The sequence below is a fragment of the Rhododendron vialii genome, chromosome 4a, assembly GCF_030253575.1.
Source record: "Rhododendron vialii isolate Sample 1 chromosome 4a, ASM3025357v1".
NCBI classification, from domain to species: Eukaryota; Viridiplantae; Streptophyta; class Magnoliopsida; order Ericales; family Ericaceae; genus Rhododendron; species Rhododendron vialii.
In genome coordinates, this window is record NC_080560.1 from 4,680,967 (window position 1) to 4,696,506 (window position 15,540).

Consider the following 15,540-nt stretch of genomic DNA (forward strand, 5'->3'; position numbering starts at 1 on the left):
CTCATAGAGATCCAATTAATAAAGACCAAAATTGAATATAAAATTATAAAAAATTAAAATTTTATTTTTCAATGTCTGTTTTATATTGTCTAAATTTATAAGTAACAATCTAAATTCACAATTAATAGCGGACTTAGAGAGAGAGACAATGGGTATTAAATGTGGTAGGGTATTAAATGCGAGCATGGAAAATAGCGGACTTAGTGAGACATGCACTTATTTGACAAAAATTCACCCCTAAACAAGTAGGACCGGTTGGTTATTATTCCTTTTGAGATTCGTTTTGAGGTTCCATAAAGCCAGGATCGACTCGACAACGTCAAAAGTGTGTAGGTAGTAGTACACGAGGATTAGAGGAGAGTGTGAAATTATTTCCTTAAGATCTTCCACCAAATACTAGTCGACTATTTGCAAGAGGGGCCGCCCCGCCCCGCCCCGCCACCCACGACACGCCCAGCTTCGCTTGGCTACTGTTCTTGGCATCTTCTTATGTCTTCTATATTTGTCACACTTCCAAGTCCTTTCTTCAAATAAACCTCTCTCTCTCTCTCTCTCTCTCTCTCTCTCTCTCTCAAACGCGTTTGTCATACTCAATTCAAGAAAACCAAGACCATGAAGGTAAGTAACAATTTTTTGCTTAAAAATTAAAGACACAGATACCAACGCACACACAACACATATGTGTATATATGTATACTAATATTTGCAAATTAAGTTCATTGAGTACTGTAATTTGTTTGTTGTTCATTTGCAGCGAAAGGTGGTGGTTAAATTGTGCTCCATGAATGGGCAGAAGTCGCGCTCCAAGGCCCTCAAGATTGTTGTTGGTGTTTCAGGTACAAATTTACATACCCACCATAATCAACTTTGGCGCCAAATTAACTCCACCTTCTTCTTTTTTTTGGTCAAGCGGAAAATAAATTAACTCCACCTTCAAGTATGAAGTAGTAGGGCGAGGTGCTTCAATCTCTATCGCGCAGGCTTAATACTCGAGTTCGAGTCTACCTATAGTTTGTGTTAGTATAACTTAGATGTCCGGATCGACCAGTCGTCTAATTAAGCACACCTCCACTAGCGTGGGTACTACTCAAGTCGTCTAATTAAGCGCACCTCCACTAGCGTGGGTACTACTCAAGTCGGGACGTACAGAACTCCAAGTTCATATTCTTTAGGAGCTACATATACAAAGTCACTAGGGCACGCGAAATTGAAGCACCGAAAAGTGCACTATTTTATCCATATGTTCGTTGTTTAACAATTTTAAAAGCACGATATAGAATTGCTAGGTATGGCTCCAAATAGTCCACCGGTACACCTATTTGTCGTAAAACTTATTTTTATTCTTCCTTTTGTGTATTTTATTCCTTTTTTTTTAATTTTTTAATTTATGTTAGATTTACGTTTTTTGGATTAATCACCCGTCTCGACGAGAGGAGTCTAGAAAGTAAAAAAAATATGACCAAAAACAAAAAAAAAGTTCACTAAAGACGAAAAAGAGTATCAATTTGTTTCTAAAGTGTCGTCTTCTATGAACTTTTTTAACATCGGTCCATATTTTTATACTTTTTTGATTTGTCTCATCGAGACGAATGATTAACCCTAAAAATTACAACGTCGGTCCATATTTGTATACATATGCTGTTCTATATTGTTACAGGCATATATGGTGAGGGATTGGCCTGGGGGTTTTGGTGTCTATAATATTAGACTTAATTTGTTAAAAGTATACAAGTTCACCTTTTATGCGTGTTCTTAATTTTGTGTGATGTTGTAGGGGTTGAATCAGCAACTCTAAAGGAACAGGACCAAATAGAGGTAACCGGAGAAGATATCGACGCGGTTGCAATCGCGATGTCGTTGAGAAAGAAAGTAGGCTTTGCCGATCTGGTAGCGGTGGAGGAGAAGAAAGAGGAGAAGAAAGAGAAAACCGAAAACAAGGAAAAGGAGCCTACAATACCGCAATTGGCTTTCCCTGCGCCTTATTATGTGCAGGAGATTAAGTACGGCAGCGATGACCCTGCTTGCTGTTCCATCATGTGACTTTGGTGCACAAAATCAAGAGAAGAATGTTGATATTGGACTGGAGCATCATGAATTCTCTCTCTCTCTCTCTCTCTCTCTCTCTCTCTCTCTCTCTCTCTCTCGTTTGGACTAATAAATAATTTTCCCATAATGGCATAATGAGTAATACCTTATTTTGGGACTTAGGTTGACTTCGTCTAAACTTAACTTATTTATTTGTTTTGTGTATTTTGTTCGACTTTTTTGAATTTTTGTTAGATTCATGTTTTTTTTTTTAGATTAATTATCCATCTCGACAAGAGGAGTCTAAAAAGTGTAAAATTATGACCAAAAGCAAAAAAAGTTCACTAAAAGCAAAAAAAAAGTATCAAACAGCCGTCTTTTAGAGCTTCAAGTCTCGTCTTATTTGAATTTTTTCAACATCGGTTCATGTTTTTATACTTTTTCAATTCGTCTCATCGAGATGAATGATTAGCCCCTAAAAATACATCGGAAGTCTAAACAAGAAGTTACTAAAAAATAAAAAATACCGAAATAAATTCTAAATTTATAAGTTTCAAAGACCGCAGCTTCAGTGAGCGCGCTTTTTGTAGTCTTTTTCGGAATTGCTTCAAAATTTTGACTTCTACTTTTCATTCGTTGGTTCTTCTCATCGAGTAAATAGGACTATGACACTAGAAAAGAATAGATGAACAAGCTTATACCTTAAGGCCAACAACGTTACACGACAGAGGCCTGAGGGTGTTGGGCTGCTAAGAAAAAAACAATATGTGAGTAAGATGACCGTAGCCAAAATGAGAATGTTGAGATGGATGTGTTGTAAGATTTTGCGAGATAGAATTAGAAACGAAACATTCGTGGAATGGTAGGGATAGCACTAGCAGAAGCTAAGATGAGAGAATACAGACTAAAGTGGTTTGGTCATTTCTACAATGGACCCGTCGACGCAGTAGTTAGGATATGGTTACGGTAGATGATGGCACTAAGAGGAGAGGTAGACCGAATTTGACCTTAGATCGAAGTGGTAGTATGCAAGAATCTAGGCTTACTGGAAATTACGGAACACGATGCCCTTGATAGGGTTCGATGAAAAACACGGATTCATGTAGTCGACTACATTTAATTAAGACTTGAGGCTTAGTCTGGTTCGGTAAATGAACTTGCTTTAACTCTCTAGCGTTTGGAACAAATCGAAGACGATCTGTTCATGAAATTAAAGTGCACTATAAGTAAGAAAATGTCTCCATTCACCACAAAAAAAAAAAAAAAATCATTTAACTTTTGCTAAGAAAAATGATAAAGACTCTTTTCCTGGAATACAAGAAAAGCAGAATTTATCTAGGAAAATGATATTGACATTTTAAAAATTGATGAAGGCACTTCAAAAAGCAAAAAAATGTGACTTTGGAATTACACTAATTTTGAAGTGCATACATCAATTTTAGAAATACCAATATCATTTATTTTTTATTTAAGTATGGCCGAACCTAGAGCTGATTATGGATAAAAAAAATTAATGCGACAATTCTTTTCCTGACTGGATGATTTGATATGATCATTGCTTTTCTCCTCCTTCCCACCTTTTTCAAAATAATTATTGGTGTTTTTGTGTAGTGTGGCATTCACCAAATTGGCAAACTCCAACTGGAAGTGAAAATAAAGTTTAAAGGTATCCACTTTATACGTACTTTAATTTGGAAAGAAATACTATTTGAGTCAAATGTCTTATGAACGGAAGAGTCAAAATAACATAATAGGAAATTTTTATGCAAAATGCAATGAATCAAGGAGATTTTTTTGCCCCCGACACATAGGTAGTATTCCCACCCCCATATGGGGATGAGAGTAATCTACTTAAATCGGCCGCAGAGAACCAACACTCATGAAAAGCAGCTAGGAGCTAGGGGGAGATCACCGGGTTCGTCCATGAGACTACCCACATGATCTCACTTCATAACTGGTTGGCCCACTCTCGAGAATCGAACTCACACCTCCAGGGTGAGAGCAAACTCCCGACTAGCGAAGACAACCCTCGTTGGGTGAATTTAGGAGATTCAAGAAACTGATTACCGTACCCACCCAAATAAAGTTGTGTTTTGTTGATAATGATAATTAATTTTTTTGCGGCATAATGATAATTAGTTTTTCTTTCATTATCAGAAAATGATAATTGAGTGAAGGATTAAAAAAGGAAAAAAAAAACGACAGCTCAGCACTGGGCTTGCAATCCACGAAAGCATACCGGGGCCCCTCTCTCTCTCTCTCTCTCTCTCTCTCTCCTCTAAGAAGTTCGAAGACAGATAGGAGAGGGAGGGAGGAAGGAAGGAACGTCCGTCTTGGTTGCGGATTCACAAACGTTTTCCATGCGTACTTCTGTATCTTTATCTGTATATAATTAATCCACACATACATATCCTCGTAATTAGCTCGATACTGTTCTTCAATCGAAAGTCGAAACTCAATTCAATTCCGAAATCAATTCGTCCAAATTTGGGGCCGTCCTTTTTGGAGCAAAATCGAAAAGGTCCGATCATCGATGTCGTACGCTTACCTCTTCAAGTACATCATCATCGGAGATACCGGTAGCTTCTATTTCTTCAATTTCTGTGATATTATCCGAATTTATGTACCTTTCTTAACCTAATGATGCGTTATACACTTATACTATTTGTTTGATATAGAATTGATTTGATGTTGAAGATATAAACAAGAAAGTTCTTTTTATCTTAATCTTACTGTTTCCTAATCGCTACGTGGAGAAGATAGAATTGATGAGTTGGGTGGTTAACAATCTCGTATGGTATCAAAGCAGGCAATAGCTTAGTCACATAATTCTGGCCTGTCGCTCCCATTTCAATGTGAGCCCTACACTCGGTGCTCGCTCTCTCAATTCTTGCTCTCAAGAATTTTAGTACCCAATTGATTTGGCCTTTCAATCCAATCAAATAGAAAGCCCCAAGGTTGCCATATTCTAGGAGCCAAAACCATGTGATTGACTAACTCGCCTTTCCCCTCAGAGGACTTCCTCATCCTCCAATTTGTAGCTTTCATAGACAAATTCGTGATCAAGGATAGAACAAAATCCATTTCTCATGATACCTAAGGCCTAGGGGATTCCTTGGTTCAGGCCAATGAAGCAATATTAATCAAACTTTATCAAACGGACTGCAATCTTTTTCTTTGGGATATTTGTAAAAGACACTCTCTCACTTGCGCACACGCATTATGTGACTTAGGGCAATATATCGTGTTCAACTATGTTACATGGAGTCGGGTGCGAGTATCGGGTGCGGGTGCAAGTCCAAGTGTCGAACCTTCCTAAACTTAAATCTTAGGATTCGTGGATATGTGTCCCCAACTTGGGTACGGAGACACGTCCTGAACTCTTGTTTGTATTATATATTGCATAATTTTCTAAGATTATGTATCATAAACTATGTTTTACAAATGTATTTAAACAAGAAAGGGTGAAGAAAATTATGTTTTTGATATTTCCCTATTTCCTGTCTATATGAAATACTCGAAATATCTCTTTTCTAGCTAATTTGATTTTCCTTTTCTGTAAGTATCTTAACAATTAGAGGATCCGAGTGTCCAAAAGGATACGGGTGTCGCACACATCGACACGGGTACTTGAGCCAAAATGAAGGATCCATGTAACATAGGTGTTGAATCCTCATCGCCTACCTCAAGAAAAATATTTATATGTGTTTAGCCTATTTATTGAGGAGAGCTTGGCTACGCGTGAGGGGATGTGCTGAAGATATAAATAATAAAGTTGTCCTCTCTCTAAAAGCTTTTAGACGAGTTGGTGGTTTATCACTCTAATAGTTTGATTCCTTCTCATTATGCAGGAATTGGAAAGTCATGTCTTCTTCTGCAGTTTACTGATAAGAGGTTTCAGCCAGTGCATGACCTAACCATTGGGGTTGAGTTTGGGGCCAGAATGGTCACAATTGACAACAAACCAATAAAACTGCAGATTTGGGACACGGTATTTTCTGCTCTATTCATTACCCTTTGGTTTTTCCCCCCATTGTTGAACTGTCTGATTTAGAGTACCCTGTTTTCTGTAGCTGATTGGTGATATACATGAATACAAAAATTTTAGTTGTTCCTTATTTTAGAACTTTTTAGTTGCATGGTTTCTATTGAGAGCTCTTTCACTGTTTATGAGAATTGTTACACTTTTGTAATTGAAAATCATTGCATGCTGTCAGGCCGGTCAAGAATCATTCAGGTCCATTACTAGGTCATACTACAGAGGCGCAGCTGGTGCACTACTAGTTTATGATATCACCAGGTACGCTTGGTTTCTTGTTAGTTGTTTCCCTTGTAATGTACACGTTCTATATCCCAATTTACATCGATTAAGTAGGTTTATGCATATGCATCTTTAATTGCTCTTTGCAATTGCCCATCTGGAAAGATGAAAAATTGTTATTTGAATTTACATATTTCAAAATTCTTCATAAATATCTATGATGAGAGGGATCTGGGGTATTATTATGCTGACTGACTGCCTTGTAAAAAAGGTTTCTCCCTAAAACCTAGATTTGTTTCTAAGTCCATGATATTCAAAATGAAAGAAGTCCTACTGCAATCTGGTGATCGGTGTTTCACGATTTATGTTTCTGAGAAGTTAGATTGGATTAAAGAAGGCATTAAGAAAGGCCCTATACACTTCACATGAATTAAAAAGATCAGTCATATCAAGAAATCGGTTTGAGGAAAGGATTGCATTCTTTAGACTCCCAACAAGCTACTAACAAGAGTGCTTTAAAGTCTCTTCAAAGGACCCTCCAATTCATCGGAGTTAGTTAGGCTGAAGGTTATGACAAGAAAGAGAGATTAAGTTTGTATCGTTTTGTTCTTACTTCTATGTCAAGCCTACCCCCCAAAGAGAGGGGGAGAGATTTACAAAATTGTAAAAATGTGGATTATCTCAGACTTGGATCGCCTATCTATTACTGAGAAGCAGCATTTTAAGCAGAAGTAATGTGAAATCTTTGTGGTCAAACACGCTTGGACTTTGGATAGCACTTGTTCTAAAATGGAATTCTGGACCGTGAGATGGGTCTGGATTTCTTCCAGGAAATAGTAGGAAGATATCCTTCTACCAGTGGCAGTGATATCCCCTCGGCTTTGGCACATTGCTTGGTGCAGATGCCCCTGTTGCAATGTCTTCTTCTATAGCATGCTATGGATCTTCTTATATAGCACAATATTGCTCATCAGCAGAAACGCATAAAATTTTATTTGAACACACATAAACGTATAATTAGCATACCATTGTGAGTGGTTGCCTACCCATTTTGAGTGAGCTTTTTGATTGATCTCTTGGAGCACCTATAGTTTACCAAAAATAATCTCTAAATCCTATTCGTAAGAGGTGTACAATGGTAGATTTTAGTGATCGCAAGGACAATTCTTTTGTTTTGGTATTCAGGAGAGAAACTTTTAATCACCTTGCAAGCTGGTTGGAGGATGCAAGGCAGCACTCACATGCGAACATGAGTATCATGCTTATTGGAAACAAGTGTGATCTTGCTCATAGAAGGGCTGTAAGCACAGAGGAAGGTGAGCAGTTTGCCAAGGAAAATGGCTTGATCTTCATGGAGGCTTCTGCAAAAACTGCTCAGAACGTCGAGGAGGTGATTAATCTTCTTTCTGATTCCTTTTTCCCCGCTCATTCTTGGTGTTTGTTTCCAGTCAATTTTCTTTGGGTCTTTCTGATAGAAAAATTTTGTGCAGGCATTTATAAGCACAGCCCAAACAATCTACAAGAAGATTCATGATGGAGTATTTGACGTGTCCAATGAGGTTCTCTCTCTCTCTCTCTCTCTCTCTCTCTCTCTCTCTCTCTCTCTCTCTCTCTCTCTCTCTCATGCAACTATGCAAGGTGGAGGTGTGTTGCTAGAATGACAAAACCTCGTATTGAGGATTAGTCATAAGCACGAGTCACGTTGCTTCCCCTTGTTATCTGAACCAACTCTGTTTTTGGATCATGTATTTGTTGAGTTATTTGGATCAAGTAAAGTAATAAGGTGCCGTTCAATAGAAAAAAAAAACAAAGAAGAAGAAGAGCAAAGTAATCGGGAGTCCAAGCCTCCAATGAAAAAATTACCTCAATTTTGTCTTGCATCTTGTCCTTTAAGTTCTGAAACCCTCCATATCCATATTCTTACACAGCATTAATTTTGTGAGCCAAGCACTTTTACTTTGCCTAACCAGCTAATCAGCATGTGTTCGGTATCAGAAACTTTATCCTGTCATTCACAAAATTAGAGAATGCTAATTGGATGGCAGGTATAATTTCCGGTACTAAATTTCTCGTGATTTGTATCTCTTTTGGCAGTCTTATGGGATAAAAGTTGGATACGGTGGTATTCCGGGGCCATCAGGAGGTAGAGATGCCTCTGCTTCTCAAGCCGGGAGCTGTTGCAGTTGAAATTGGAACAAGCACCTCAAAACCATTCACGTTCTTTTGCTTGTTTGTTTTTGCATTTATATTAATGCCGTAAATATCCTGTGTGCCTCTCTCTTCCCCTTTATTTTTTCCTGATTGTGTAAAGTTGACAGCTACTATTGAATTTTCATTATCATAGGTAGCTGAAAAAGTAAATTATTCATTCGGTTATTGCAAAAGGCGGCTGCATCACAGTGCTGTGTAAGGTTGACAGCTAGTGCAATCCTGATTACTGCTTGGATAATTATGTGTGGATTAAAATTATGTAATTGATCAAAAAATGTTATTCAGAGGCTTTTATTCATGTTTTATTGTTCTTTTACTGAAGGCGCAAGCCAAAACTAAGGCGTATTCAAGTTAAATACCAACTTGACAAGGATTAGTAAAAGCCGATCCAAATAAAGCCTCAACCGAGCACACTAAACAATGTACATAAAATGCGAAACAACCGATCCAAATGCCAGCGAAAGAGCTGATCCCAATATGATTTACAGGCTGTGTTGACTGTCTTGCTTTCTATCAAGTGTTTTCGCTATTAGCAAAACTTAGAAAATGCTAATCCGGTAAGCACATCCACCCTCATTATCACTTTGGAAAACTGACAAAGAAAACAGGAAAATGAAAGAAAACATGTGTACAAGAACAAGTTCATTGGCTCATTTTACCTTCTCTGTAAACTCGTTTCCTCCACGATTCGTTAGAAACATAGTTCAAGCAACAACAAAAACCACAAAAAAGAGGACGGTTTCTATATACCAGTACACCCTCCTCTGTACAGATGTTAGTTTCGATCCTCTTCAGCCAACCCATATAGGAAACTGCAGCAGAAGCAGCTCCAACGTGAACAAAGGAACAAAAGATTTTGACCTTCTAAACGTGTTACAGATTACCTACTGATTTTTAGTCTGCCATATGCTATGTATACTTGAGCTATCTTGTTGAGCCTTCTTTGACAAGAATGTTCCTCCATTTGTCCTTGAGGTCGGCTGGGGTGCGAGTTCCATCAAAAACATGACGACCAAATTCCAAAATTTTCCTCCATGGGAGATTTTTGTTGACCATGGTTGAGAACTTTTGCACTCCTTCCTGCAGCATTAGAAAGCTAAATGCAGTTAGATGGCAGTAAGTTGGGGCAAAAACCAAATTAATGGGCATTTAGATATAGAATGCGAGGTGTGACAATAACCAAATAATCCGCTATTTTGGTAATGCACAGCTCCTCTCTAATATATATAATGGCGGAATTGTTTGCATTCATAACCAAGAAAGAATTAACATTCAGAACACAGAATCCATGAAGACTGAGGATTCACTTCATTTCCATGACTGAAAAGACTTTTGGTTGCCTGTTAATGTTGTGGCCCGTGACTAGGCCTGCTTCAATTTCTGCCCAAAGGTAATATATACCTCTATTTAAAAGCTTGCCTAAGCATCTTCTACACTGCAAGGATCGTGATTCAAAAGTGCAAATAGTGTGTCTCAACTACAAATGGAGTAGGTAAGATCATGGATACAACTGCTAGAAGGGAAACGTTACTCAAAAGCCAGTTGAAATTTTTCATCGTGTCATTAATTTATTCCAACTTACTTGTCCATAACAGTATTGATCTGAGTTTCTTAACTTTCCTCTTTTGTCTACATTCAACAAGTTGAAATACGAGGGCATCTGTTTAGAGTTCATACCTTGAGCATTTCTTCCTCGTCAGCTGTCCATGGTAGTTTTTTACGCCGTGCACGAGGAAGCGTTGGGCTTGTGCTACATATTAGGAATAGAAGACCAGGGGAAAAAGCAAAAAAAGGTGAAAGTTCAATTAGTAACATAGTAATTCCAAAACTATAAATTCCACTTATGGATGTAATCATTTCAAATCCTCTACAGATGAAAGAATTAACAATCTTATGAATACACAAATTACTCACAGCCTAGATTTGGGTGTTGCATTCTTTTTCTCTTTGTGCACCACATTTGCATGTGATTTAGTTAGCTTCCTTGCTGACTTCCTTGGGCTGTCAACACTTGGACTCTGTATGCCATTTTGATTCTGCTTTTTAATATGCCTCTGCTGTGGAGAAACATACGTTACATATGCATTGTCTCCATGCGATATATCACTATCTTCTGCAGGATCCTGTTGGAAGTCGTCTCCACTGGAGGATAATGTATCTCCTTTTTCTTGATCTTGCATGGCTTCTGCTTCTGGCCTGCTGCCTTCATGCTCCTTAACTACATCTGCATTGTCCAATTCCCTTGATATATGAATTGCACTACCTAATTCTGTCTCTTTTTCTACAAGGGTAGCACCCAATGGGTCAGGTTGCTGCTTATCTTGAAGCAATCTCTCATTTTGGTGGTCAACTAGTTTTGGATGCTCTGCTTGAGCACTTTTATCAACCTGTACAATTTCAAATTGACGCCGCGTCTCTTCTTCCGTACAACAAGTACCATCTCCGCCACATGCAATAATTGGCCCTTGTTGCATATGTTCTTCAATCATGACTTTATGCTGAGCGCCGTCCCCCGGTCTTGCACTATGACTACATCTGCTCACAACATCATTTTGCTCATTCACAGCTGATGCCTTGGCACCTCTATAGACATCAAATGTCTCTTCACGTTGATCTTCCTCTATTTGAATGAAATGGTAGTCCGCTTCAACAGCATCCAGCCTACTCCTATTATCAGCTTTTGTATCTCCCACAGTTTTTGATGCCTTCACCTCTTTCCTCCAATCTCTCTCTGCCTTATTCTTCTGTGGGTCACCATTCATCATTCCTTTATCCAGAAAAACCGATAAAGCTTTCTTCGCCAACATAGCTTTTTTCCTTGCTTTACGTGTTTCCAACATAGCTCGTTTATACGAACAATAAGGGCAGTAGAAGTTTCCCATACTGTCAAACCGAGCTGAACAGTGCATGCACTCGTCATGAACAGCCAAAGGGCAGTTACTGTCGCTACAAACCAACAGCTTGCCACCTTTATCGCATTTTATACAAACTTCTGCTTCTGTCCAATCCATTTCCAAACATTCTTCAGGCCCACATATTTCCTGAGGTTCCAAACCACAAGAATGCTCTGTGAGGACAACCGTTTCGCCAGTTGTGTTAGGAGCCAACTCGTGGCATTGGCTATTATGATCACTATCAGTGCAGGTTTCAGCTACTGTACCACACTGACCATCATTACTAGCTTCATTGACCCTAGTACCACCGGGTCCGGAATCTGGTTGCGCTTCAGAATCAGTAGGCTGTGCAGATGATGAAAACACAAGGAGTTATCAAAATTAAGTCCTAGCAACAACAAGTAATCCCTGCAGCAAAACAGGAAATCACAAACATTACAGTTTACATTTAGACATTTTAGTAACTGCCCATTCGGTGTGAGTGATTTGGTGTGAAATGAAAAATAAAAATCTCTCTCCAAATTTAGAGGGAAAGGCAAGAAAGATAATTCTTTTCTCACAAAAATGGGGAGATTTGGTGAGAAACATTGAGAAACAAAAAGTGATGGTTGTGGATCTTATTGATATTGCAATCACACATCCTACATTCTCTAACTCGTCCATAGAGAAAATTCAATCGTTTATTTTCTTTCCTTTTCTCACCCATAAAATTACAATCCTTTTTTCCCCCCTCTTCATCACCTAGTTCACCAAACAACTTTTCGTACGTGGTTTGCATTTTAGAAGTAGTTTAATCACCTTCTTCTAACAGCAATACTTCTCCAATCATGCTTAAATGATCAATAAAGATCAATGGAAACGTGAGCTCAAAAACCGCGACAATCTCAGAGTTTGTTGTGAGTGGAAAATTTCAGATTCAATTTTCTTGTAATTTTTTTGTTTTCTTTGTAATGGCTAGGCTGTTGCTTTTCTTGATGTATCCAGTTGGATTTGTTTGTTTTCTTTCTCAAGGTTTTCCTTGAGGTTCTGGGCTTGGTCCCTTTTATAAATTTCTGCCTTTCTCCAAAAAAAAAAATAAATAAATAAAGATCAATGGCAGCACCTCGAAAATTCAAACCAAACACTTAGGCTTTTAAGAGAAAGTACATGGAGAAGGCTATGGTACACACTGTTAACGGTTTAACCAACATTTTCGTAACTGAGTAAGTAACAAGCACCAAAATATAACTAGACAAATAATTCATAACATTATGTGCGTATTGTACACACATGTTCATATCTAGTGAGAGTAGTGCATTACCAATACCATAGAAAATCGTAACAAGTGAGCAATAACGTGGCAAACGGAACCACAAAAAAAGCATAGCAGTATAGCAAGCGCACGTTAACTATGAAGTTTATAACTAGACATAAACATGCATAACTTCACTCGCTTCACTTACTTTTATAACGTACACACCCTCCACAACTAAAACAAGATAAGTGCAACATAGACAACCGCAGAATACGTACTATTCCTATGGTATCTCCAAAAGGTTTTCAATTCCTTCTGAAAACATGAATTTGGAACACTCCCTTAGACCTTAGCCTAAAAAAGCATCAAAATTTCTATTGGAGATGGATTTCACATTGCGTTGCGTAGAGAGAAGGCCGAACTCCACTGCAGTAAAGGATATTCAGTTCTTTTCACAAATCAAGCACATAACATCAATACTAGGTTTCCAATCAAATTGACAACACATACAAATACTTAGCCCCCGTTCCTCTTAGCTTTTCGGGCAATTTTTTGTTCTGTCCTTATTCAAAAAAAATTCGCTTTTGTTAGTTTTGCACCAAACTTTTTTGGATCATTGATTTGTCCCGACGAGAGCAATCGAAAAAGTAAAAATTTTACTCCTAATATTTTTAGAAAAATCCAATAAAACTGGGCTTTTCGGATTTTTCTTGGATATTTTAAAAAATAGTTGGGCATAAGTCCATTTTTTACTTTTTGATTCGTCTCATCAGGACAAATCAATAAACCAAAAAGTTTGAGGCTGAACTAACAAACAAGAACCAAAAAACCAACACAAAAAGCTAAGGAGAACAAAGTCTTAATGATTCATAAGGCAAAATAAAACGAAAGGGAAAGAAACCCAAACCGCCTGAGGATCGAGCAACGCATGGTGGATGCATATCATATGCGCAATACAGATGGTGTTAGTACCTGGCAGAGGTAACTGAGAGCCATGGCGGAGGGTTGGGGATGGAGTTTGGAGAGCCTTGCCCTTCCTCCTCCGACATTCTTCTTCTTCATCTCATCAAAAATCAAAACCCTCCTTCATTTACAACTCTCCTCTCTGGTTTTGAACATTCATTCGGTTTTTGAATTTGGAAGAGGACGAGGAGTTTTTTTTTTCAAGGGCAGTCCTCGAGTTGAGGAGAAACGAGTGTGACGAACGCGCGTTATATTTACATAGCGAAAAGCGTGTCCAGGGGTTACGCTTACGGGAAGCCTCTGGCAAACTGTTCCGAACTCGGTGAACGAAATGGAAGAAGGAAGAGAAAATAATTTAGAAGAAAATGAGAAGGAAAGTTTATTGCATTTGTTTATTTGTATTTGAAAATCTCCCTTATCTTTCTTTGAGAAAACCAAATAAAGAAAGGGAAATTTCTAAAATTTTCTCTTTCAATTTTACATCTTTCCCAGTATTCCGAATAGAGAATAAATTTTATACGTACACACGGGAGGGTCCGCTCAACCAATTAAAAGTAAACAATTCAGCTTTTCTCAGCTTTGCAAGGACAGTCGGCAATTTTTTTTTCCATTTAGGATCCTATAGAGCAGAAACTCGATTATGAAAGCTTTAGAGACAAAATTTAACTATGACACTTTAGAATAATATGATCAGAATGACAAGATCTTTGTACCGGTTCAAACGGATTGAAAATTGGAGCACTTAACTTTTTAACCATATTTTTTAATATAGAAATAGTCGACAAAAATTAAATACTCTAATTTTTAATCCGTTTGAATCGAAAATCTTATTATTCTGATCATATTATTCTAAAAGAACATAATTAAGTTTTATCTCTAAGGTTCTCATAATTAAGTATATGCTCTTTTGTTTGGAACTCTATAAAGCAGGAACTTGATTATGAGAGCCATAGAGACAAGAATTAATTATGACTTTTTAAAATAATATTATCAAAATAATAAGATCTTCGCATTGGTGTTCAAAAGGATTGAAAACTGGAGCACTTAATTTTTTTAAATTGTTTATATATTAAAAATATAGTTAAAAAGTTAAGTGCTCCAATTTTCAATCTTTTTGAACCAATGCGAAGATCTTATTATTTTGATAATATTATTTTAAAAAGTCATAATTAATTCTTGTCTCTATGGCTCTCATAATCAAGTTCCTGCTTTATAGAGTTTCAAACAAAAGAGTATATACTTAATTATGAGAGCCTTAGAGATAAAATTTAATTATGTTCCCTTAGAATAATATGATCAGAATAATAAGATTTTCGCACTGATTCAAACGGATTAAAAATTGGAGTACTTAATTTTTGTCGACTATTTCTATATTAAAAAATATGGTTAAAAAGTTAAGTGCTCCAATTTTCAATCCGTTTGAACCGGTTCAAAGATCTTGTCATTCTGATCATATTATTCTAAAGTGTCATAGTTAAATTTTGTCTCTAAAGCTTTCATAATCGAATTTCTGCTCTATTGGATCCTAAATGAAAAAAAAATTGCCGGCCCTGAAAAGCTGAGTTGTTTACTTTTAATTGGTTGGGCGGACCCTCCCGTGTACACGGAGGGTCCGTGTAAAATTTATTCTCTTCCGAATATCGCGTTGCGCTTTTAACCCCATGCTTTACATTAAGGATTCGTTTGTTTGTGGTTGAATGTGGATTTACTTTAGAATGGGATTAAAAGTTACTACCAGTTTGTTTTGTAGTTGACGTGAGGGGATGATTCGGGTGAATTATGTACACAGAAATACTACTGGTACAGCATGTCCTATACAGACAGCGCGCAAAGCGCGTTTTTAGGCCCGTTTCGGATCCAAAAAAGATAATCGGAGCCGCTCATCTTGTTCAATTTTTTTTTTTTGAGGTCTCGGAAAAAAATCAGCTCCATATGATATCATTAAGGGTGTT

General features: G+C 37.5%; 3 protein-coding genes across 6 annotated transcripts; 2 read left to right on the forward strand and 1 right to left on the reverse strand.

The window, feature by feature from the left end:
* The first annotated feature begins 328 nt into the window (after positions 1 to 328).
* LOC131323461 (heavy metal-associated isoprenylated plant protein 16-like) lies at positions 329 to 2,207 on the forward strand. Its single transcript, XM_058355267.1, has 3 exons — positions 329 to 618; positions 755 to 836; positions 1,775 to 2,207. The coding sequence occupies exons 1-3, from the start codon at positions 613 to 615 to the stop codon at positions 2,038 to 2,040; spliced, it is 354 nt and encodes a 117-aa protein (XP_058211250.1). The 5' UTR covers positions 329 to 612; the 3' UTR covers positions 2,041 to 2,207.
* A 2,031-nt stretch (positions 2,208 to 4,238) lies between these two features.
* Positions 4,239 to 8,795, forward strand: LOC131323460 (ras-related protein RABB1c-like). Its single transcript, XM_058355266.1, has 6 exons — positions 4,239 to 4,604; positions 5,877 to 6,016; positions 6,243 to 6,325; positions 7,472 to 7,676; positions 7,777 to 7,845; positions 8,381 to 8,795. Exons 1-6 carry the CDS (start codon positions 4,559 to 4,561, stop codon positions 8,471 to 8,473), a joined length of 636 nt encoding a protein of 211 aa, XP_058211249.1. The 5' UTR covers positions 4,239 to 4,558; the 3' UTR covers positions 8,474 to 8,795.
* Positions 8,796 to 8,870: 75 nt separating this feature from the next.
* LOC131323459 (uncharacterized) lies at positions 8,871 to 13,912 on the reverse strand. Of its 4 annotated transcripts, none has more exons than XR_009199190.1 (5): positions 13,598 to 13,912; positions 10,412 to 11,736; positions 10,175 to 10,247; positions 9,382 to 9,593; positions 8,871 to 9,309 (listed from the first exon to the last, which is right to left on the reverse strand). XR_009199190.1 is itself a non-coding variant. In XM_058355264.1 (5 exons), the coding sequence occupies exons 1-4, from the start codon at positions 13,685 to 13,687 to the stop codon at positions 9,422 to 9,424; spliced, it is 1,644 nt and encodes a 547-aa protein (XP_058211247.1). In that variant the 5' UTR covers positions 13,688 to 13,910; the 3' UTR covers positions 8,871 to 9,309; positions 9,382 to 9,421. The 4 variants fall into 4 exon arrangements, 3 of the variants coding, with proteins under 3 accessions (XP_058211247.1, XP_058211248.1, XP_058211245.1); XM_058355264.1 differs by having other exon boundaries at positions 9,382 to 9,577; positions 13,598 to 13,910; XM_058355265.1 differs by having other exon boundaries at positions 8,871 to 9,593.
* Between the last annotated feature and the right edge of the window lie 1,628 nt (positions 13,913 to 15,540).